Source organism: Engraulis encrasicolus, chromosome 4 (genome assembly GCF_034702125.1).
Source record: "Engraulis encrasicolus isolate BLACKSEA-1 chromosome 4, IST_EnEncr_1.0, whole genome shotgun sequence".
NCBI classification, from domain to species: Eukaryota; Metazoa; Chordata; class Actinopteri; order Clupeiformes; family Engraulidae; genus Engraulis; species Engraulis encrasicolus.
The window spans coordinates 46,753,706-46,777,625 of record NC_085860.1 but is presented as its reverse complement, the minus strand read 5'-3'; the positions used below and the strand labels follow the sequence as shown (position 1 = coordinate 46,777,625).

The 23,920-nt window shown below is 43.4% G+C and overlaps 1 protein-coding gene across 2 annotated transcripts in view; it reads right to left on the bottom strand.

Moving 5' to 3' along the window:
- Window positions 1-23,920, bottom strand: part of cpt1ab (carnitine palmitoyltransferase 1Ab (liver)) — a 41,602-nt gene that overhangs the window by 13,805 nt on the left and 3,877 nt on the right. Inside the window, exons 3-10 of one of the 2 annotated variants that reach the window (XM_063197536.1) lie at window positions 22,194-22,336; window positions 16,565-16,736; window positions 15,300-15,401; window positions 13,826-13,963; window positions 13,004-13,081; window positions 10,168-10,275; window positions 9,470-9,551; window positions 5,695-5,890 (exon numbers count right to left, since the gene is read on the bottom strand). In XM_063197536.1, coding sequence (XP_063053606.1) covers window positions 5,695-5,890; window positions 9,470-9,551; window positions 10,168-10,275; window positions 13,004-13,081; window positions 13,826-13,963; window positions 15,300-15,401; window positions 16,565-16,736; window positions 22,194-22,336 — 1,019 coding nt within the window. Of the gene's footprint in view, window positions 1-5,694; window positions 5,891-8,386; window positions 8,472-9,469; window positions 9,552-10,167; window positions 10,276-13,003; window positions 13,082-13,825; window positions 13,964-15,299; window positions 15,402-16,564; window positions 16,737-22,193; window positions 22,337-23,920 lie in introns of both variants that reach the window. The other variant, XM_063197535.1, reaches the window with a different exon arrangement.

Sequence of the window (23,920 nt, the reverse complement as noted above, 5' to 3'; positions counted from 1 at the left end):
TGTGTGGTGTGTGTGTGTGTGTGTGTGTGTGTGTGTGTGTGTGTGTGTGTGTGTATGGTGTGTGTGTGTGTGTGGTGTGTGTGTGTGTGTGTGTGTGTGTGTGTGTGTGTGTGTGTGTGTGTGTGTGTGTGTGTGTGTGTGTGTGTGTGTATGGTGTGTGTATGGGGTGTGTGTGTGTGTGTGTGTGTGTGTGTGTGTATGGTGTGTGTATGGTGTGTGTATGGTGTGTGTATGGTGTGTGTATGGGGTGTGTGTGTGTGTGTGTATGGGTACAGGTCTTTTCGTCGAATGGATTGTTGAGAGGGGACCATTCGAACAAAACGTTGGACCATTCGTATAAGGCAGGGGATCTTTCGTCGAGGACGTTCCGTCTACCGCAAAAGCCTACGAAACGTCCTTAAAATTGAACTTAAGATCCTTAGGTTTGAACTAAACGTCCCTTCAGCCTGCCTATATTAGAAATGTAAATCAGCTTTTTTAATGCTCATTTTCACGGGTTTTGTTTATTTAAATATGTAAATCAGCTGTTTATAACGCTCATTTTGGTCAGTTTTGTTTTTTGTTGATTAAAACATGTAAATCAGCTGGTTTTTTTGCTGTTTTTAGATGTGCTTTATAAATAAAATGTACTTACTCATTTTAATTGGTATGTTGTTGTTTTTTTACGTTTATGCCGTTACATTTTTTGACAATTTACGTTTGCGCCTTACATTTTTTGACAATTATCTAGGTTACTTTCTACGCCTTACATTTCTGGAACAATATTTGAGAAGCTTTTTTTTCACTTTTACTCCGTTACTTTACTCCGTTACATTTTTTGACAAATATCTGTAGGCCTATGTTACTTTCTACTCCTTACATTTCTGGAACAGTATTTGAGTAGCCCCATCTGCGGGCGGAGAGGCGGGACCAAGCACAGCCTTGTCGCTTTGAATCAGGGCAGCGTGCGTCTAGAAGTCTTGACCACTGAGCACATTTGGTTGTCATGCAGCGAGTTTTCTGACTTTCCGGTAACTTTTTAGATGAAAGCTTCTAGCTACCGTCTTCTGGGGGTCTGGAATATACCTATGTGTGGAGAGTAGGCCTATAGCTTCACTATTCAAATGAAATGCAAAGCACCAGCAACAAGAGAAAGCTGTCTGCCGACACTTTGATGTTTCTGATTCTGAATGACAACAAATAGTTCGCGCATGACCAGAAAAGATACAACAGTGTTGGAAAACATAGCCTACAGAATGCACCCATGTTAAATCCATGCTACGGTTTAGAGAGAGAGAGAGAGAGAGAGAGAGAGAGAGAGAGAGAGAGAGAGAGAGAGAGAGAGAGAGTCCCTTCAGGCTGCTATATTTTTTTGTTGGAAATTGTCCTCCAATCCCTTCAAGCCTTCAGGCTGCCTATTTTGTAAATGTTTCAAAATGTAAATCAGCTGTTTTTAAGGCTCATTCTAACGTTTTTTGTTGATAAAAAAATGTAATTCAGCTATTTTTCACGCTCATTTTAACTGTAAAGGCAATAGTCTTGAGCAATTATTTTATTTGTATTAGGCCTCTTTATTAAATAAGCTGGTAGCTACCTATTTTGGCCTCGTTATTAAATAAGCTAACTGCCTATTTTGTTTTAGGTTTCGTTAGAATTCCTCCGTAGTTCTACTTGTCAGACATAGCCTAGAACTACTTGTAATTTGCACTATTGGTGGAATCGTTTTACGCAAACAAAATAGACACACGAGAAATCCCCAACACATATCCTCAGCACAATATTGCAACACACACTTTGCACAATGATATTGAATGAGTCCAATGTTCTTGCAACACTTTTCCCCTGCCCACATCAACATGAATGGAACATTCTTCCTAGCGTGCGCTCTCGCTTGAAGGTGATTGCGATGTGGGGTTGAAAGTCAGTTTTCACTTAGCGACTCTAGAGCAAATCAGCTGGTACTGCGCCGCTTGCTTGCTGGTCAATAAACGTTGAACTGAAGCGTTTTGTGTGCGTGTATGCATGCGTAAAGCCTACCAACGTCTGCCCATGCCACGCGATGCATAGACAGAAGACCATGCGTAAACGATAACGCGCGCGCAGACACAGACAGTACAGACGCGGTAGTTTTAAAAACAAGTTTGAAGATTTTGATGCAGCTGATACCCAGCATGAACGCTCCATAAAGAAGCCCAGTCGCTAGCATAACTAACACGAAATGGATTAAAAACATCACATTATGATCTTTAGGGGAGATTTCTCATTGAGAATGCCAGTATGGAGATGCCTGTAAACGGTGTGTTCTATTTGGTGGAGGAGTAGCATTATTTGTGGAGAGAGTAACACGCCGACTGACTACCAACTCGGACTGCTACCAAGTGTGAATTGTGTATTTCGTTTGGAGTTGTGAAACGCTGGGACGCTCGGAACAGGCCAGGTACCGTGAAGACATTTCCTTTACTTTCTGATTGTCTGGACCGGTAAGCTGAATGCTGCTCGTGCTAACTGTGATTACCCACGTCACATTCACACACACAGACACAGACACACACACAGACACACACACACACACACACACACACACACACACACACACACACACACACACACACACACACACACACACACACACACACACACACACACACACACACACACACACGCGCCTCTTCCAGCCAGCCCTGTCTGTACCCCTCTTCCCATCCTTTTCTTTTCTCCTTTGTTTTGGTTAAGCCGGTCGGCCTTTTGGGTTTGTGAAAACTTCTGCTACTAGCCAGAATGGCTGTGTTTTGCCTTCCTTTCGTTGGAGGCTGTCCTTGTTGTTTCCCAATTTCGGGATATAAATTGAACACTAAATAACGTTTCAAACGCAGCCCAACTGGTGGATTGGTTTTCTGTTTGTTAGTTTCAACATTTCCTTAATAATATTTTGTAGCCCTAAACACCAGAGCCACCGTTACAGCAATACGTGTTTTCAAGAATTGGCAACACTTCCAGTCAATGTTTGAAAAGGAGTTCGCCGAGGAATGGACTCTGATGAGATAATTGATGTATATTTAAAGAGAATATGAACCACATATAGGGGATTACCACCCAGATTTGGTGCAATTTGAGGACAAATTTCAATAGGCCAACTACGACTTTGAATCACTTATTTCCCGGGATTCCCGGGATACGGTTTGTTTTTTCCTGGGATTTGATTCATTTGCATTTTCAGTCCTTTATGTGCATTATGCCCAGCTTTTATTGAATACAGCGCAGGTTTTGAAGTTCACCAAACGAGCATCAACTTTGTGCAAGTCATTAAAACTCTTTTTTTACCAGCACTGACCTGTACACTGTTTCATTTATTAACTAATTGCACTTTTTGCCTTCTCGTTTCACATGTGATAAATAAAGTGCTTGCATTGACATGCTGTTGTTTTAATTTCGCATTTCTTTCATGTCCACTTAGTATGCTTTATCCAATTATCCATGGATGCAGGACTTGACACTATTGTAAGAGGTGAAATTTAGACCACGATTCAGGAACGACAGACAACAGGAGTAAATGTTATGGTAGTTTTATTTTTACAATTTCATAAAATACAATTAGGAGGGAAAACCACCACAATATCCATGCAGCCAGCAGCGTCTGTAAACTGCTATCGTCAATGAATAAATAATCACAATCTGGAGACATTCGGACGATAGTAGCCTACAAAAGTTAAGTTAAGTTACACACTCAGCCACTGCTGCCGGACGTTGGCTCGTCAATTACTTAATTCAACTATAACACGCGCAATAGCCTACCCAAATGCAACTTACCCCAAAGCGACCGGCCGCACGCAATGGATACAGTCCACGTCCCGGCACGACAGCTTGTAGCAGACAGCTCAGCAGCCCTGCCCCACCCCAGCGTGTAGCGCACAAGTCTACACTATTGTCCGAGTGTTGTTATTTCAAGAAAGCAAACTGTCACTGCCCGCCGGCCGCTGTCGTGACATATTTTATTAACAGTAGTATTTTTTAACAAGTGAGGAGTTCATTGATAGTTTCCTTAAGGGTGAAGTAGCCTACTCTTTAGGCTAGCGTTGCCTCCTCCAGCCAACCATCCGGCGCACAGATCAGATAGAAATGGTCCTGTTATGAACCCGAGTTTAGTAGATATCGCGCAGTGAACGAGGCAGCCTGCAAACAGTTTGAAGCGCAATGTGGCTGTAACAAGTTAGAAACTAGCCAAACTCTGTTGCTTGTTAACCTTTTTAAATTATGTGCGTAATGGTGGGGTGACGTCCGCGCCAATGTCTTATCCGGAGCGTATCGCTCGGTGCGTAATTCCAAGAGCAGTATAGGCCTAATTAAAAAGAAGAGAAGGAAGATGATGGGCTAGACCCGGAACGTTTGTCCCCTGTCTGTCGGTTTTATTTACTTTTTTCGGCTTTGTTTAATACAGCTTTTGATTCTGCATTCAGCTCCAGTGTGCGACTCCTTTCTTTCTTTTTATATTATGAGCTTCCACGAACTATCTTTCTTTGCGCACGCTATAAAATGGCAATAAACCTGTTACTATAAACTACTGGTTAACTATGTATTCTATGCTTTCTAATGTTGGTAAAGGCGGGATAAGCGGGATAATGTATTGTCCACACGTGACTACGGAAATATATTTCCTTCGGAGCGGAATAACAGCACTCCGCCTTCGGCATCGGGGGTCTTATTTGTCCCGTAGGGCAATATTTTCTTATAGTCACGTGTGGACAATACATTATCCCTTACCTTTAAATTACTGTTGTAAGCCTACATTTTAAAACATTTCGTCGATATTGTAGCGGTGCAACCGACTGTTTTAAGTTATGAGATGGGCGCCAGCTAGGCAACAATAAGACTGCCTTTACCTTTCCAAAAATGAATACAAATCAGTGACCAACACATTAGAAATAACTCAGATCAACACAACGAATATCTTTTCTTATTTTTAGTAGTGCACTTTTGCAAAACCCTTGTTTGCAGACTTGTGCGCTTGGTCTCAATTTGGAACAGCTCACATCAATGTCTGGCTTAGCATTCTTGCGAATGATGATCTTCTCGGCGCACACTTCATGGTTCCCTCTCTCTTGCTCTCTCGGCTTGTTGCTTCCTGACAGTCTCACCCGCCATTTGAAATTAACTCCATTTTATAGACAGATGTAGTGCACAGGGGGTAACTCTGCTATCTCACTCCGGAGGAGGCAGAAGCAGTCCGTTACGATATAGTATATTTATAAAATAGGCTATAAAATAGGCCTAATGATAAAAAAAGCAGCCTGAACTAAAATGAAAAATTAATTTAAAAAAAATAGAGACGCACGCACGCACTTTCTACATGGTTCGATTTTTGTTTTCATTGCATTGTGGTGGTAGGCACACAAGTTTGATAAAATATAAAAATAATTGGCTAATAAAATAGGCAGACTAAACTAAAAGTCTGCCCAGGTACACGAAAGGTCTGCATGGGTTGAACGTAACGTCCTTAGGTCTTCTACGAAAAATCCTCAGGTACTGCACGAAACGCCCCATGCCTTCTACGAATGGTCCAACGTTTTGTTCGAATGGTCCCCTCTCAACAATTCATTAGACGAATCGTCTCGAATTCGTGTGTATGGTGTGTGTGTGTGTGTGTGTGTATGGTGTGTGTATGGGGTGTGTGTGTGTGTGTGTGTGTATGGTGTGTGTATGGTGTGTGTGTGTGTGTACCTTTCTCCTGCTGTAAGTGCTGCCAGGTTGTGTTCTCCAGGCTGTGGTTCTGACTTGTCTGCGAGGATGCGCTCCATCTGTTGTTCTATCTCCCGTGGCAACAGCAGGCGTCCGTCGTAGAACACGTAGACCTTGAAGAAGCGTCCGCGGTGGAACACGGCGATGTGCTTACTCTCCGCCATGTGCTGGATGGTGTCTACATGCAAAGGCAAGTATACAATCACTCTTTAATGAATGTCATTAACTGTACGTACGTATAGTGCATGCATTTTCTCCTCAAAACAAAGTGAAATGTTCAGTATATAGGTACAGAAATATGACAGAATGAGATTTTGGTTTAACATTACATTAAATTACATTACATTAATGTGGGTAGCCTGGTCTAATCATGGTTAGGGAGGTTGCAGATTCGAAGCCCACCCTTACCTCTCCCTACACCTCCCACATGGTTCCAGGCACTGTAACCAATACCCAGTAAATAACATGTGGCTTTCGATGTCAGCTAAGTACAATATAATGTAATGTAATGGTTTTAGGGTGATTCTAAGCCCACCAGAGAATCTCAGGGAAGGGATGTCTAAACAGAAACATGCACAGACGAGCAATCAGCAGACTCACCTACAAATGGCCCAGATAGACTGCAGCCTCATAAGGGCCGCCGTATTAGTATGATTCTACTGCGATTACATTGTATTGTCCTTATGTTGTCTTTTGATAATACTATTATCAATTTGCCTGTGACCTTTGTGTGACTCTCACCAGAGGTCACCAGATCAAGTCGTCACTGCAGCAATGTCACATAGCCATTGGTGGATGAGGCTGACCACATGTTAATAAAACAGTCTGTGATTGGTTGCTGCAGAAAGTGAAGCAGAGATGGCAGAGGGATGATGAGTTCAGGAAGAAAGTGGAAACACCAAGAGGTTAGAGGAGGTCTGCAGAGGCCGCTCAGCTCTTCAGATTCACAAACATCAGACCACATTCCCCGTGTGTGTTAGATACGGAGGGACCACATGCAGCTGGAGAGCTCTTTCATATCCTTGAAGTCAGAAGCACCGAGATCATCGCAAACCACATCAGGATAATCTCAAGACATATTGAGATAATATCAAACCAGATTGTGATCATTTCAAGCCACATTGAGAGCAAAGCAGGACATTGCTTCAGTGGGCCACATTGTGACCATAGCAGTACTGCCTGACTCGCTTCTCACTTGGTGCATGAGGTCTTGAGGTCACATCATGATCATCATGAAGCTGATGGTGGTTTCCACACTTTCATGCCTTGACTGATCACTGTTGCACAAGTGGTGGTACTTTTCTACAGTCTTGTGCATTTACAAATTTCTTCACTTATTGCTGCTTTGTTTTAAAAACAAAAACCTGAGTAATTAATTCATTATTTTTGCATAATTTCTACTGTATCGTGGCAACCTACACACAGCCAATAGGAAACTAGCCCAATATTTATCACATTGGTTACACAATCACAGGCCGGTTACAGAAGTCATAACACAAGGAGAACTTCCCCATCCTTGATAATATTCAACTCATAAAGACAGGAGTGTAATTCCAGTGTATCTATTTAATCATTCACTACTACTATATTACTGTATCTTGCTGTGCTTCCTTATTATGACTTATTACTTACTTGGCAGGCCCTCCTAGCTTCTCTAATCTATGCATATCACTATCTGTTCTCTGTAAGACGGAAATGCACTAAAATAACACCCTGCCTTGTTATGATGAGCTGCCTTGTGAGGGTAGTAAACACTGGTTTGCTATAAAAAGCCTTCTTGGAATTCTAAAGTAGATAGCGCCCTTGACCAGTTGCTTTGATCTTGTCCTCCGCTGCTCCCTCCCCCGCTCCTTACTTCCTGGATCTAATTAATCATGAACCTATTTGTCAATTGTCCACCCTTGTCTAAGGTGCTGTTTCCACGTAGCTGGATATTTTTATATGTGGATATTTTTTTCTCCTGGTTGCATTGGTTTTGCATTGGTTTTGACCTTCCGTTTCCATGTAGCAGATATTTCAAATCCAGGTATAAAAAGCAGGAGAAAAAAATATCCTGTTTAGGGGGCTGAAACGCATTTGTTACAATGGAGGATTTTTTTTATCCACATGTTGCGTTTACACCTAGCAGGAGAAAAAAATACCCTGCTAAAAAAATATCCTGCTACGTGGAAACAGCACCTAAGGACAAGTATAACGGGGACTAGAGTGCAGACCACACTGTCCCCCAAATACTACTGTTTATCACATGCAGCATGCTTGTTTACACAACACCCCACAACAATGAACCTCACTGCAACAAAACCAGACAACACATATCCAGAAGCCATCCAATTAATATCATGGCAACAACGGCACACATATCCACCTCAACCCATTCAATTAATATAACAGCAACAACGCCACCCATCTCATCGGATCCAAATAACATCATAGCGACCACACAGTACATATTCACACCCAATCCAAATTAATATCATGGCAACCACACCTCACACATCCAAACCACATCCAATTAAAACCACAGCAACCAATGAGGTTTGCCGCTGCCAGCTACATGGTGGAGGGTCATGTGACACATCATGCAGTAGCTGGGTATGACCACGCCTGCCGCTCACGCTCACGCTTAATTAGGAGGTGCAGGAAGTAGAGGGGTGGGGTTACACAGCAACTCTACCTGTGTCGACCCCTGGAATGCGACTGGTGTTGAAGACGCGTTCGTACTGGGCCGAGCACATGGGGACTGTGTTTAGAAGCATGAGCTGCAAGAAGCAAGAACCACCACGTCAACAGGGGGCACTACATGGACTGACAGTGATGGAGAGGGCAGAGGGTGGCCTGCTGAGAGAAACAGGGTGAAGAGAGGATAGGGGTTGCTCTGCTGGTGTAGAGGCACAGGTTGGATAAGGGAGAGGAGTGATCGCCTGTTGAGAGAAACAGGGTGGTGAAGAGAAAGGGTAGAGTTGGCATGTTAAAAATCAGGGTGGATAGGAGAGAGGGTGACCCTCCCACTCTGGTGGAGAGAGAAACATGGTGGGGAGGGTGAGAGGAGTGATGGCCTCCTGAGAAACAGGAAGGTGCTGAGAGAGAAACAGGGTGGTTTTACTCGAGGAGAGAAACTGTAGTGGGAGGCTAGAGAGGGTGGAGAGGGTGGATGGTGCATTCGCTGAAAGTAGAAAGGAAGAGGACAAGCTCTCTTCTGCAGAGGAGAAAGATGATGATGAACAGGATGTCTAAACAGCTTTAGACATGCAGGCGGACAGATGGACAGACAGACAAATGGACAGCAAAACAGCCAGAGAGACAAACAGCCAGCCAGATGGGAACAGGTGGACAGCGAGCTAGATGGGAACAGGTGGTTTGTGGATCTGCACGTTGGGGGGGGGGGGGGGGGATGATTGAAGGCTGAAGCTGGAGAGACAAACATCCATACTGGTCATCAAGACCACCGGCACAACCACACTGATGGGAAACAACTGCACATTATAGTGCCATCAGAGACATACTTGGTATACTGTATATATATACTTTCACGTGCTGTGACAAAAAATCTGTAGTGTTTTACTTTATTGGTTTGTTTTTCTTTTGCAATCTACACTGCTTGTGCTTTGGTTGGTTGTGCCGGTGGAAATGGTGTGACAGAGCGGAGTTTTTCTGCTGGATCTGGAGAGGAGAGGAGTGGGGTGGAAGGGAGAGGAGAGCCGACACTGCTGACTGGCACCTTGCAGTCCAGCCCGGTTTGATCCTGTCCGTGTCTTACCTGTCTCCTGTCCGGGGACGCGGGAGGTGTTAAACATGCGCTCCCACTGAGCTGAACACAGCGGCACTCGACCCAGGTAGATCTGCCACCCGGCAGCACAGAAAAGAAACAAACCAGTAAACAAACAAACAAACAAACAAACAAACAAACAAACAAACAAACAAACACACGTTTATGTGCGACTGTTACATCAGCATCAAGCCGAGGTACAGACAGAAAGAGAAAGACAGAACCAGACCAGAGCGATGTAAGATGAAAAAGAAAGAGTGAATAAAAAGAGGAGAGGAGGAGGGATACAAGAGCAGTCTGTTTTTATGAGAAGCTTTGAGCTCCTGGGGAACTGTGGAGGGAAGACTATCTACTCGGTTGACTGTTTACAAACTATTTTCATGTCAAAGTGTTACAGACAGATCATAAAAGGATGCATCCTTACAGTCAGATTGGATAGCTGAGATTAGTCACCAGTTCCTTAAAACTACATAAAACATATAAAGCACTTCAACAGCAATTAACCCTTTATGAGCTGAAGGCTGCCGGGCCAGCATCTCCTGCAGGGTGAGGTTCTGTGGAACTCTTAATGTTTTGATACTGTATCTCCAGAAGGTGGAGGTTGCTATGGAGCTATGAGCAGCATCTCCAGAGGGTGGAGGTTGCTATGGTACAATGGGCAGCATGTCATTGGGCGAATTGTAACGTACCGGTTTGATCTGCGCACGGTCGAGTTTCCTCCTGTAGAGCATGATGGCGTGGATGGCATTACCTGCCCGCGCTGCCTGGAGATGGGTGGGGAACACGTAGAGGAAGTCCTGCAGGAGAACATAGGAGAGGAGATCAGGAGAGATGAGGGGAGATGAGAGGAGAGGAGAGGAGAGGAGAGGAGAGGAGAGGAGAGGAGAGGAAAGGAGAGGAGAGGAGAGGAGAGGAGATGGGAATAGAGAGAGGAGAGGAGATGAGAGGAGAAGAGGAGGGGAGGGGGGAGAGGAGAGGAGGGGAGATATTCAGATTCATGTGTGGGGGGGAAGGGTATGGGTAGTACTGTACATATGGGTAAGTAGATGAAAGTAAAGGGCACTGTAGAAAGTCAAAGTCCAGACAATAATATCGATAAGATTGTCAGGAACTGGGCCATTGTTGCTCAACTGAAAGAGAAACAGGATAGACTGAGCATTGAGCAAATTCTATATTTGGTTGTGTGGGTTTTACCAGTCATTACAAAATTGAAAAACAGATAGAGGAGGATGTTATTTTAAAACCTACAAGAAAACACAAACAGACCCACACATCCACACGCACGCATGTACGCACACACACACACAAACACTGGGAATGATACAGCTTTTCTGTGAATGAATGTATACAGCTCAGACCCAGCTCATCTCCCACTGTACTATCCTAACACCTTAATCAGATCGCTGGTGTTGTGGTAATTCAATTAGGGGGCACATCAGCTAGCAGGCCACACAGAGGATGATTATAATGAGATGAATTACAGTAATCAGAGTATGACCACTGCACAGTATGACCACCACACAGAACTGGCATGACGAGACTTATGGCATGAATAAACCAGAAGCGACTTGAGCGACTCCAGCGACGCAAGTAATTGACTTTGTAGTGAGCCATTGGCAGGTGAAGAATTCTTGCACACCTCCTTGGTCAGGTGTGTAGGAGTGGAACCCCTGGGTCACCAACGTTAAAGCAAAGAAAGCTCCCGCACACTGTTCACATTTGCATGGTTTACTGCGACGTTTCGGTCTACTGACCTTCTTCAAGCAATTCAAAGTTTGAATTGCTTGAAGAAGGTCAGTAGACTGAAATGTCGCATTAAACCATGCAAATGTGAACAGTAGTGGTGTCAACAATGATCGATTCGGCGATCCGAATCGATCCGGGGCATGGACGATCCAGATCCAGATCCGGCAAGTTCCAGAATCAATCCGGCAATTTTTTAAAGTTTCAATTACTTCCATGGATATTTCGGGAGCAAATGTATGTTAAATTAAATAAAAACACTTCAAAACATTGCAAGACTGATACAGACTGATACAGAAAACAGCCAATAAATTGTTGCTCAGTATCTGACTACTTGTATTTCCTCATCATGGCTGAACATTTGCTTTGCGTTCAGTAGAAATGTAATGCATTGCAATGCGTTGTAGAACTGAATCGAATCGGATTGGATCTAATAGAATCGAATCGAATCGGATCTACTACCTCCCGAATCGTGATCGAATCGGATCGTGAGGGCAGTGCCGATCCACACCACTAGTGAACAGTGTGCTTCCTTTGCTTTATTGAGCCATTGGCGACAGAAGAGACAAAAGCGTTTTGGCCGACTAAAGGCGATTTGAGCTACTTGAGAGCTGACAGTTTATAGATGGACTTCAGCTAATATTATGCAAATGAGCTATGATGCGGTCCGGTGACAGACGACACAGCCAACGGGAACGTTGCAATGTTTCCATTCTGCTTTTAACGGACATACGCTGTAGTTTCTATCGCTTGTATCACTCATGCTGCACAGTCCACAGATTCTCTGTCGATTAATCTTTTCACCGCCGGTGTGTTCACCCGGTAATTGATCAGGACACTCTACACTGACTGTACACTGTACACTGCGCAGGACGACCACTGCACACCATACACTGTTCAACGCTGTGCACAGGACAGTACACAGTACACTGTACACAGGACAGCCATAAAGATATTCATTACGTAGGCCGTTGCTGAAATCCCTCCCTCTGATTGGAGATCAGGCATGTGGACCTGAGCTTCGTAGCCGCCAAGAAGCTAATCCTGACTTAGCATTAGCCTCAATTACACACCCATAAACTGAGTTGCAGGATTACAAAAGAGTCATGCGACATGCGATTCTGCTTCATCTAGCACAAACAGCTACGGCAATATTGGAAGGAAGTCACTTCTGTCTAGACAAGACTGATGTGGTGTTGAGTGTGACTGATGAGTAATTAAATCCAGGACACATTATACACCTTTTCCGAGTGAAGAAGGGAGGTGTCTGGACAAGTAAGACTACTGCATAGGTACTCGCTGTTACATCCTCCAGCTTACTGATGCAAATATTTGAATGAGTAACGACATGACTATCAGGCTCAAGGAGAAGTTGCTTACAACTAAACTATGTTGCTGTGGTCACAGCGCAGTGCGGCAGCCTTCAACCTCAGCTCTCACTTCTAGAAATTTTCGAGCTATTTTGGTTGTTTTTTCTATTCTATTTGCATGTGCTTGGAGTTGTTGCTTTTGTGTTTGCATTGCAAACGGAGGCGATCCATTGACTTGTGCACAACTTCACCATGGTACAGTAGTACTGTATATGATTACCATGGTACTGTAGTGATGCAATTGGTTACCATGGTACAGTAGTACTGTATATGATTACCATGGTACAGTAGTACTGGTACAGTAGTACTGCATATGATTACAATATGGTACAATAGTGATGCAATTGGTTACCATGGTACAGTAGTGATATAAATGGTTAATAAGGCATAGGAGCAATATGTTAATGGTTACCATGGCGTAGTAGTTGCTGTTGACCATGATTGGTCCTCTTCCTCTCAGGTAGATGTACTCCTCCCACCAGTCAGTCACCTGCAACACAACAGCAAAAGTAAACTTAGATTGTACATCATGTTCGAGCTGGCCACCAAAGAGGGTGACCATAAGAATAATGATAGAATCATGTGTATTGTACTGTATGACGTTTAATGTGCATTGTGCCTGTGTATCAGAAAATACATCAGCAAAGTGCTCTTCAAACACTATGCTCAATTCAACATCTTTACAATATACACGTGTCACTTGAGCCTGTGGCAATTGATATGTGATGTGTGTGCTGTTGATACTATGTTTAACAAGTAGTATTGTAGTATTGAGTATTGAAAATGTAGTGAGAAGAGTAGTGTGTAGAGTGGCTTACGTAGGCCCAGCAGGACTTGAGTATGTGTGTGCTGTTGGTGCAGTTCTAAGTAGATTTAAGATTCAAGATTCAAGATTCAAGATAGTGAGTGCGTTGCAATATGCGACCTTGCCTCCTCCACTTGCTTCTCTCCTAGTACCAGGAAGTAATATGTCATGATGACATCACTGACAACAGCATTATATTTCAATATCTTGCAAAAGCTCAATTGTAGAGTCTTTTTCTCATTTGCAATTGGGATGGTGAATGAAAAACAGTCCCTCAAAAGTTGTTGTGGCTGGGCTGACAGCTGGGAAACTTTATCGTTTTCTCCACGAAGGAGGGGCCAGGAGGCGGGACGAGGAGACAAGCGCAAGTGGAGGAAGCAAGGTCGCATATTGCAACGCACACAGAGAGTAGAGTGGTGAGTGACTTACGTAGTTGGAAGTCCACCAGGACTTGAGCTTTAGGTACCACTGCAGACGGGGTCCGAGGTTCCTCTCAAAGTCCTTAGCCAGCCCCTCCATCCTGCTGTACTGCTCATCGTCCATCAGGGGCCGCACCGACTCCAGGTACTGAGGAGGACCACAGAGAGACAGAGGGGGTTATGGGATAGCTCAGTGAGATATACTGTAGAGCAGTGTTTCCCAACCAGGGGTACGAGTACCACTAGGGGTATGCGAGCACACCTCAGGGGGTACGTGGAGTAATGAAATAATAACAAATACATGGAGTATAATAGGCACTTTGAGATGGCAGAATAGATATAGAACATGCGTGAGGGCGTACTCTTCATTATGACAACATGGCTCAGGGGGTACGCAGGACAAAAAAGGTTGGGAAACACTGATGTAGAGGACATCATACTACGTATTGCCCTCCCTACCCCTTCTGTGGTGGGGGTATCAAATTCAGGTGAAAATATCAGCCAAGATTTCCATGCGTCCTTCAGGTCGGAACCAGTGCACAAGTCACCACGGGATTTCACAGGGTTGTATTGAGTTGTATTCTGAGTACTGAGTGATGATGGGAGTTAAATAAATCACCACCATAAGCTTCATATTCAAGATTGTAGTTTGGTTTTCACCGCTTAAACCAGTTGCAAGACCACCCATTCATCTGTAGTTGAGCTGCCCACTTCTTCTCAGAATCAGTACCCAGTGATGTACCGAGGGGCTGTAGGAGACTGTGTGAGATGGAGGAGTAGTGGGAGTAGTTGGTGATGCAGAGAGACTGTGAGGTGCCTGAGCTTGCTGAAACGTACTCCCACAGCAGGTGGTTCTCCTTCAGATCACCGCTCCCTATAAAAGAGCTTTTATTCACTAACACTGGCCCTCTGTCTGCTGTGTGCCTTGTATGTTCTCAAGAATCATTGGAGGTGCACTTGTGTTTGATCACACTGTGTATTGCATGTGGCCAGGACACACAGCATGTGTAAGCTTTTTTCACAGTCACACTGCTGTTCTGTCAGCTGTATCTCCCTGAAGAAGAGGGACAGCGCTTACTGTGAGGACATCAGCCATCTGTGTATATGGGCAAGGCCACATGATAGCACAGTAGTCACACACCCACTCCAGTTTTAACTGAGAGCAGCAGATTCTGAAAGAACAATATGCCTGTTTGTGTGAAGCAACATCTGACTGGAAGGCAAAAAATACCAAGACATGAGAGAGAGAGAGAGAGAGAGAGAGAGAGAGAGAGAGAGAGAGAGAGAGAGAGAGAGAGAGAGAGAGAGAGAGAGAGAGAGAGAGAGAGAAAGAGAGAGAGAGAGTAAAAGCAGAGATCACCATTTCATGGTGTCCTTGACAGCTGGTATGGGGAGGCAGAGCAGACAGGGAAGGAAGGAAGCAAGAGAGATGGAGAAGGAGAGAGGGATGGAGAAGGAAACGGAGCTGAAAAGATTCATCTTACCCGTTGCATGGTGTCCTTGACAGCTGGTACGGGGAGGCGGGGCAGAGCGCTCTGGAAGCTGTACAGCATGGGCTTCCTCCCAGAGAAGACCCGCACCAGGAACTGCACCATAACACAGGGGAGACATCACATTACATTACATTACATTACATTACATTACATTATATTATATTATATTATATTGTATTATATTTAGGGCTGGGACTCGATTAAAATTTTTAATCGAATTAATCTATAGGCTTTGAAATTAATTAATCGAATTAATCGCATTTTAATCGCATTTAAATATCTGACTTGGGAACAGTGAAAAATTTGAATAATTACAATAAATAAGCTTAATCTAAAGATATTATTCATTTTTAAAAGAAGAGAGAACTCTTCTCAATTTCAGCAGGCTGTTCACCATCAGGCGTAATACTGGCCTCCACTGGTCTAATCCAGAACTATGTAGCTATATTATACTGCGATTAATTTTTTAATCACGTTATTTAATTAATCGAATCGCGTGATTAATTAATCAAAATTAATGCATTAATGTCCCAGCCCTAATTGTATTATATTATATTACATTACCAGGCATATTAAAACAGCACAGTTGTGAGCCTGTGAACCCAAGCTGCCCAGAGCAGAGAGACGGTCGTTGCATGTAGACATACATGCAGTATGTATGGCTAAGGATTTTCTAGGTTCTAACCCTGCCTCTTTTTAAAAAAATATATATTTTTAGGGGCTTTTATGCCTTTATTTGATAGGACAGTCTGAGATGGTGACAGGAAGCGAGTGGGACAGAGAGACGGGGTGGGACTGGGAAATGGCATGCAGGCCCCCCCCCCAACCCTGCCTTTTAACCGTCTCTGGTATGGCCTTATTTTGTCTTTCTCCACATTAGACAGAAGCAGAGAGGGGTTAAACGCTAAACACTGCCATATATACATATTCAAAAAGGACATTTAGTCTGAAGCATTTTATTCACCATCCAGATGCTCATCCTACGATACTAGGTGTGCCCCCATACTGATGTAAACCTGTCCTTTGTGTGTCCTAGTACTACACATGTCTAGTGTCTGGTACTAGACTGGTCCTAGTACGCCTACTCACATCCAAATGCTCAATCCAAATGTCCTGTGTGTGTTCTAGTACTAAATGTGCCCTATTGTACTACTGAACATGCATATGCTGAATGATGCTCATGTACTGTATCCTATGTGTGTTCAAATACTAGACTGGTTCTCCTAGTACAAGACGTGTGCCAGTACTGTACTCACCATCCATATGCTGGAGGTGACGCTCATGTGTCCGTGCTTGTTGTACATCCAGCCGTGCCAGGACAGCAGGCACCTGAGCACGTTCCTCATGATGAAGATGACGGTGACCCACAGCCCCGTGCCCACCAGGACGCCGCCCACCACCCGCTGGCTGTCGTCTGACATGTACTTACTGCGGAGACACAACAATACAATACACACTCTTATACACGCCTATGGAGACACAACAATACACACTCTTATACACGCCTATGGAGACACAATTATACACACTCTTACATACATGCCTATGGAGACACAAGAATACACACTTTTACATACACACCCATGGAGACACAAGAATATACACTCTTATACATGTACAGTATATGGAGGCACAATAATACACACTCTTATATACACACATATAGAGAGACAATAATGCACACTCTTATATACACGCCTATGGAGACAAAATTATACACCCTCTTATACATGCCTATGGAGAGACAATAAATAATGCACCCTTATATACACGCCTCTTGAGAGAGAGACAATAATGCAAGCTCAGCTATATATAGAAGAGCAGCATTATGGATGAGCAGAAGAAGAAGAAGAAGAAGAAGAAGAAGAAGAAGAAGAAGAAGAAGAAGAAGAAGAAGAAGAAGAAGAAGAAGAAGAAGAAGCATATGAATGTAATTTGAATGTAATAACTATGCCATAATTACTTAGAACAAGATCAATATTCCTCATTAAAATGCATGATGGACTGGGTTTCCATAAAAAAGCATTTATACATATTTATAATTGCTGTGTCTATGCTGCTTCCACTTGTAAACAAAAGAAACAAGAAGCCACACTCTAAGTTGATGAGGTCACTGACTACAAGAAAACCTGTGATTTATGGGACAAGCCACAATTAGGATTTAATCCAGCTAGGTCTGTTTTCATCCACTGTTCAGTACATTACGCCCAGCTCCAGTATTTCAAATAGCTTACTGTTGGTGCAGATGGGATCAAAACAAGAAAACGTCATAACATTGCTGTCATGATATGACTGAGAGTCACAGCCAACGTAAGTCTTGGTTATTACTCAGATGCTTTCCCCTAGCTTAAATTACATATCATTCTTTTTTTATTATTATTATTTTTATGTTTATTTAATTTTTACCTTATGCTTTATCTTAATGTTTTAAATGTTTTTTGACTCTAATTTATTTCCTTCTTTCTTCCCTGTTTCCTTTCATTTACATTTGTTAACTTTGTGAAGCACATTGAGTTGCACCTGTGTATGAAATGCGCTATATAAATAAACTTGCCTTGCTTGGCCTTACAGTTTGGTACCAACAAGCTTATAATAGAGACTCTGCAGGAAAATACTGAACTAGAGATTCTAAGAGTATAACAGATCCAGTCTCTCTGACCGAACTGTACTGACATATTGATTTTCTAGAGTGGGGGCGGCTTTCCTGGCCCAGATATGTGACATCACTCTGACACGCCACGTCAAAGCAAACAGCAGAGCGGCCAACAGCCACCTGATTTACATGACATGACTTAGGACTATAGAGGAAAAAAACAGCATGACATAGGGAGTTCAGAGACCTTAAGTCAGCATGACATAGGGCAGAGGTGGGGAACCTATGACATGAGGGCCGTTTACAGCCCTTCAGGCAGTCTTATACGGCCCCCAAAATATTTTTAATATTATGCAGTTTCACATGAAATATGACATGTTTTGTTAAGAAATCTTAGAAATTGCATTTGCAATACAATTAAGACATAACATATTTTCAGGGGACCTAGAGAAGGTGGGATCTGTTGACTTCTGACCTCCATGCTGGCACCCTGTCAGGGCCGCCACTAGGCATAAGCAGAGTAAGCAGAGCGCTTAGGGCAGGGCTGTCAAACTCAAATTGACTGAGGGCCGAAATCAAAATCTGGAACGAAGTCGGGGGCCGAACTCAGCAATTATTTTAAGAAATGAACTAAAATTGTGCATGCATGCACCTCATACTTGTAGTTAAATTCCACACACACTCTTTCCTATCATATTTGTCAGTTCAAATATGTCTGCACATCTTGTGACACAGCAAATTTCATGTAGGTTGTGTTACGCTAAACATTAATGGTGTATTGGGGCCAATTGTGATACACATTTGAAATGATCTCGCGGGCCAAATAAAATGGCTCCGCGGGCCAAATTTGGCCCCCGGGCCTGAGTTTGCCATCCCTGGCTTAGGGCTTCAACCACTTTGCCCCCAAAATTGGACCCTCCTAAATTGAGATTGGCTAAACAAACATTACTATTATTATTTAATTATGAGGGGGGCCTCCTGACCAGTCATGCTTAGGACCTCCAAAACCTTAGCAGCCTCCCTGCACCCTGTCACCCTCACTATCACCTCATTCCTCATCCTCGCCATCACCATATCTTTAGCCCCACCCTCCCCTGTTAACCCCGCCCTCCCTCTGTCACCCTGTCCCTCTGTCAACCAGCCTATCTGTCACCTTCACCCTCTGACCTTCATGCTATGACCTTTGCCTTGCCCCGCTGTCACCTCTCATCTTGCTGTCACCCTGTCTACCTGCCTCGCTGTCCCACTGCCCTTTGGCTGCAGTGGCACACGTGTTTCTACGGATCAACCTCCATTCATACGTAGCATCTATAGGTTGCAGACAGTGTTGCAATGCACAGAGCAAGGCTCAGCCACACAGGGCCCAGTGGCCTTGAGGCCTATAGGAACATGTGATGAGAACAGAGAGAGTAGAGAGAGAGAGGTTCCATTGGCCCATTGTTTCCGGGTTCTATTGTCGCAAGGCGGAGGGGGGGGGGGATCCCCCTTTAGGCAGACCTAGGCAGACCTAAGGACTGTTCTATTCATTCTAGGAGCATTATGACACGCTCCTTTAGGCAGACCGGAACCTGGTCATGTTAGGTGCCCATAGAAACCTATTATGTTGGCATATCTCTATATACTTAAAGAATCTCTGATGAGAATTACAGACGGGAAGCCCTGCTGTGAGGAACACTTTAGTTTGGTTTAGTTAATATGTCAACACGCTCCTCACACACACTCATGCCAACACGCTCCTCACACACTTGCAGTACAGTTAACTAATCTCAAGTGACACGCTGTGTGTACTTTGACTTGGAGCGTCTGGAGAGGAACTACTTCCTCCACTCTTACTGTAAAACACAAAGATTCCTTTGAAGACTTCTCCATCGTCCCGTCAGCAATAAAACAACCAAGGGTTACTCATGGACCTCTCGTTCTGTACATAACCCCTTAGCGCAGAGCCTATGTTATAACTTTACTGTCACCAAAATTGTAAAGGCTATGTCTTAATCTGTTACTTAAGGCTCTCAGTACTGTCATAGCAATGTTGTTATGATGTAGTTGAGTATTTTCAGCAAAAAGTGAATAGGCCCGCCGGCGACCCCATCTGCAGTAAGAGGCTACACAATATTGTTAAGTTCCAAACATGACGAGAACCTGAATAAACCTGAATAATGTCAGATTCTATTGTGCAATACTGCATTTCCATATTGTATTGTGTCATATTGTTGAAAAGTCATCATTATATCATATTGTGAAAGTAATACAGGATGCTATTGGCTAATCCCAAGAGGCCCCCTCCCCCTCTGGGACTAACTAACACAGCAGAGACATTACACAACAGCACCTGCTCCCACAACCACACAGTATGGCGACCTCTCACCTACTTTAACATTCACTGATTCTTGGGAATGTGGCTAAAACAGGTTTTAATTTTGAAAGAAAAATCGAATCCAAAATACAGAAGTATATTATCATAGAGAAAGGTGAGCAGTGCAGCCATGTATTGGAACAGCCTCCCTATATTTTTTTTCCTAAAAGGCTGTTGCATGTTCTTGTCAACACTGTCTGATACAATTAAAAGTAAAAAAGTGGATTTTTTAAATTAAAATGAAGAAGAAGAAAAAAACACGTAAAACTCTGTCTGATGTTGGTGACATTGGTGACAACAATCTGACGGTTGTGAGAGGGTTGTTCCTCATGTGAGTGCGTTGTGCTGATAACTATAACATTATAAGACAAATTAGCATTCATTGTTATTACACTTTAGCCTCTACTGAACCTCCACTGAGGAGCACTTGCAGGCTTTTGTCACCACCATCAGACAAAAAAATCTGATGGTGGTGCCATCTGACGGAGGTGACAAAAAACGTCTTGTAATAGTCTTATAATAGCGTTACAATAGCATTATAATATGCACAGTTTGTTCACATTAGTCATTTGTCCAAGCCTTTTGCAAGCCTGAATTTATGTTTTTAAATCTGATCTGATGGTGGTGACGAATATGTCGAATATGTGGGACACATTTTGAGCATCCAGAAAATAATAGTTAATTTTAACTTAATTTAACTTCTTTAAAATTTTGGCATATATATATATATATCATGCAATGGCCATATTATTCAATTCCATCAGTGAGTTTTTCATTTTTAGTCAAATGAAATGATTATGCCTGTGCTTAGAACAGCCGGTTTTATTGGGGGTGGGGAAGTATACAATAATGAAATACAATAAAATTACAAAACTTTTAAACTTTTGAAACATATACATTTGTTTAACTGACCTTGATCATTACCTGGATTCTTTTGTTGAAGAAAATGGCAAATATTTTCAACACAATTTTTATGAGTGGGACCGTTTTTTGTCAAAATGTCAAGAATCAGTGAATTATTTATAATGTATACACACAGTCCAACTGAGACATATTTTTAAACAGCAAAATGGGATTTTAAAAAATGCTTCATTACTCCGTGTACGCACTGTCCTCCATTCGGGAGCTGGGACTTCCTCAGGTGATTCTACTACTGCCATAAAGGCGATAACACGTCTGATAAACACGCTTCTACAAAATGCCGCCCCTAGAACTGCTGCTAAACCCACAATGCCCTCCCTGACACCACCACTACCCTCTCCTAACCGCAGAGAGATACGGGAATTCAAAAGACACTTACGTACAGTATATTCCCACTACGATGAGTGACTATTGAAGCAGTGTAACATTTACGCAAAATACAGCACCGGACGTTCTGAGCACTGTCTGGGCCGCTGCCACAAAGGGGAGCGCCTTTCATCAGAAACATTATCGACTGGCTCATAACTTTCATCAGAAACATTATCAACTGGCTCATAACTTTCATCAGAAACCTTGTTGACTGGGCAATAACTTTTGTCCTGTAATGAATGTCCACTGGACACATTTACTAGTAGTTAAGCTGTTATCATGCTCCACTGGAAGCACCTTAGAGAGCCCTCCACTCCACTATCTCAACTGGCCACATGTTTCTCAACTGTCCTCTTCATTCACTTCAACCTCATGCTGCTCAAATGCACAACAAATGGTGTCCACGTGGGCTGGGGGCTCACTGACTACAGCGTTGCCAATGCACAGACTTACAGTCAGTAAGACAAGACTACAGAAAGAGATGGAGAGAGAGATATATATATATATATATATATATATAGAGAGAGAGAGAGAGAGAGAGAGAGAGAGAGAGAGAGAGAGAGAGAGAGACTGTGTCTTGTGTGTGTGTGTGTGTGTGTGTGTGTGTGTGTGTGTGTGTGTGTGTGTGTGTGTGTGTGTGTGTGTGTACCTGACAGGCAGGTGTGCGCTGAGCTTTGTGAAGAGGCCGAGTGTGGGGTCCATCTTGGCGTACTGCGTTGAGGACATGTAGCTCACTAGCACCACCATCAGGCCTGTAGGACTCCCCGGGTACACACCTGTCATGATGCCATTCTGGATACCACAACACACACACACACACACACACACACACACACACACACACACACACACACACACACACACACACACACACACACACACACACACACACACGCACACACATGCACACGCACACGCACACAGAAACACACACAGCAAAGACATAGGTCAACAAACAACTTCAATCATAAGCGAGTATACTAATTTGTGATGGGATGTGATGTTTGAATCATCATTCTATATTCAGCTGCCTATTTCAACACGCGTTTAGTGGTAAGATCATTGAGATCGGCAGTGTTATACTCGGACCTACTTATAAGTCTTGGTTGCAGTTTGGCACACGGGCAAGAAGGGGTTATTCGATAGCGCCGAGATTTGTTCCTCAGGAGAGTGTGTCACGACTGGAATCCGTCTTTCTGCATCTCTTGCACATGGTGGTGAGAAACCGGTCATACGTCTGCAAATGCAAATGCTATCCACATTGGGTTTTTGGCTTTTATGAGATGACTGACTTTCCAAGCGTGATTTGGAGTGACTGGCTACATTATGTGCGCCTGCACCATGAATCCATGAATGATTTAACTTTATAGGCTACATCAATGGGATGAATAGCCATTATTGTGCAAGCTGTGACAGAATGTGTAAAGTGAATGCAACATGGTTGGCAGCCCATATGGCTATAGGTGACACGCATCCCTTTACTTTTTTCTTTTTTTAAAGTATTTTTGGGGGCTTTTTTGGCCTTTAATAATATAGGATAGTATGAGAGGAGACAGGAAACCATTAGGAGAGAGAGATGGGGCAGGATCGGGAAATGACCCATGCCAGACTCGAACCGGGGTCCCTGTGGGCATGCAAGCACACACACAACTACTATCCTAATATACACAGAACTACAATTTCTAGTCATCCATTTAGGTGACAAAAAGGCTATTCTCTCATGGGACATCCCCAGATAGCGCAGGAGAGAAGCTGTACCAGCGTGAGCACATGACACAGTGGAGCGCAGAATAGCAGAACAGCTTTCACACTAGTCACCGCGGGAAACTCTGTTTTCCCGACAGAATGGTCTGGGCTGCGTTTTGGCAAGTTTGAAGTCGGACCCTTTATTCTTGACATTATTTCAAATAAAAGTTTGTTATTATTTTGCTTTCTGTTGTAGACTATCAAATGTTTAATTAACCATCAGAATTAGGAATGGAATTCACCCCCTTTCATATTGACAACTGAAACACTGTCGACAGCACCTGTTAATTATTTCCACATGTTATTTTGCTCTTTACTTCATTTAAATATCTGATATCAAGCTGTCAATCAACCAGAAACATGGACCAGGGACTGTGCGTGCGTGCGTGTGTGCGAGCATGCGTGCATGTGTGCGTGCGTGCGTGTATGTGCATATGAACCTCTTCTTCCAGGAGTGTATTCCAGAGAGGTATATACTATGTGTGTGTGTGTGTGTGTGTGTGTGTGTGTGTGTGTGTGTGTGTGTGTGTGTGTGTGTGTGTGTGTGTGTGTGTGTGTGTGTGTGTGTGTCTGTGTGCTACCTTGAAGCGTATGAACCTCTTCTTCCACGAGTGTATTCCAGAGAGGTAT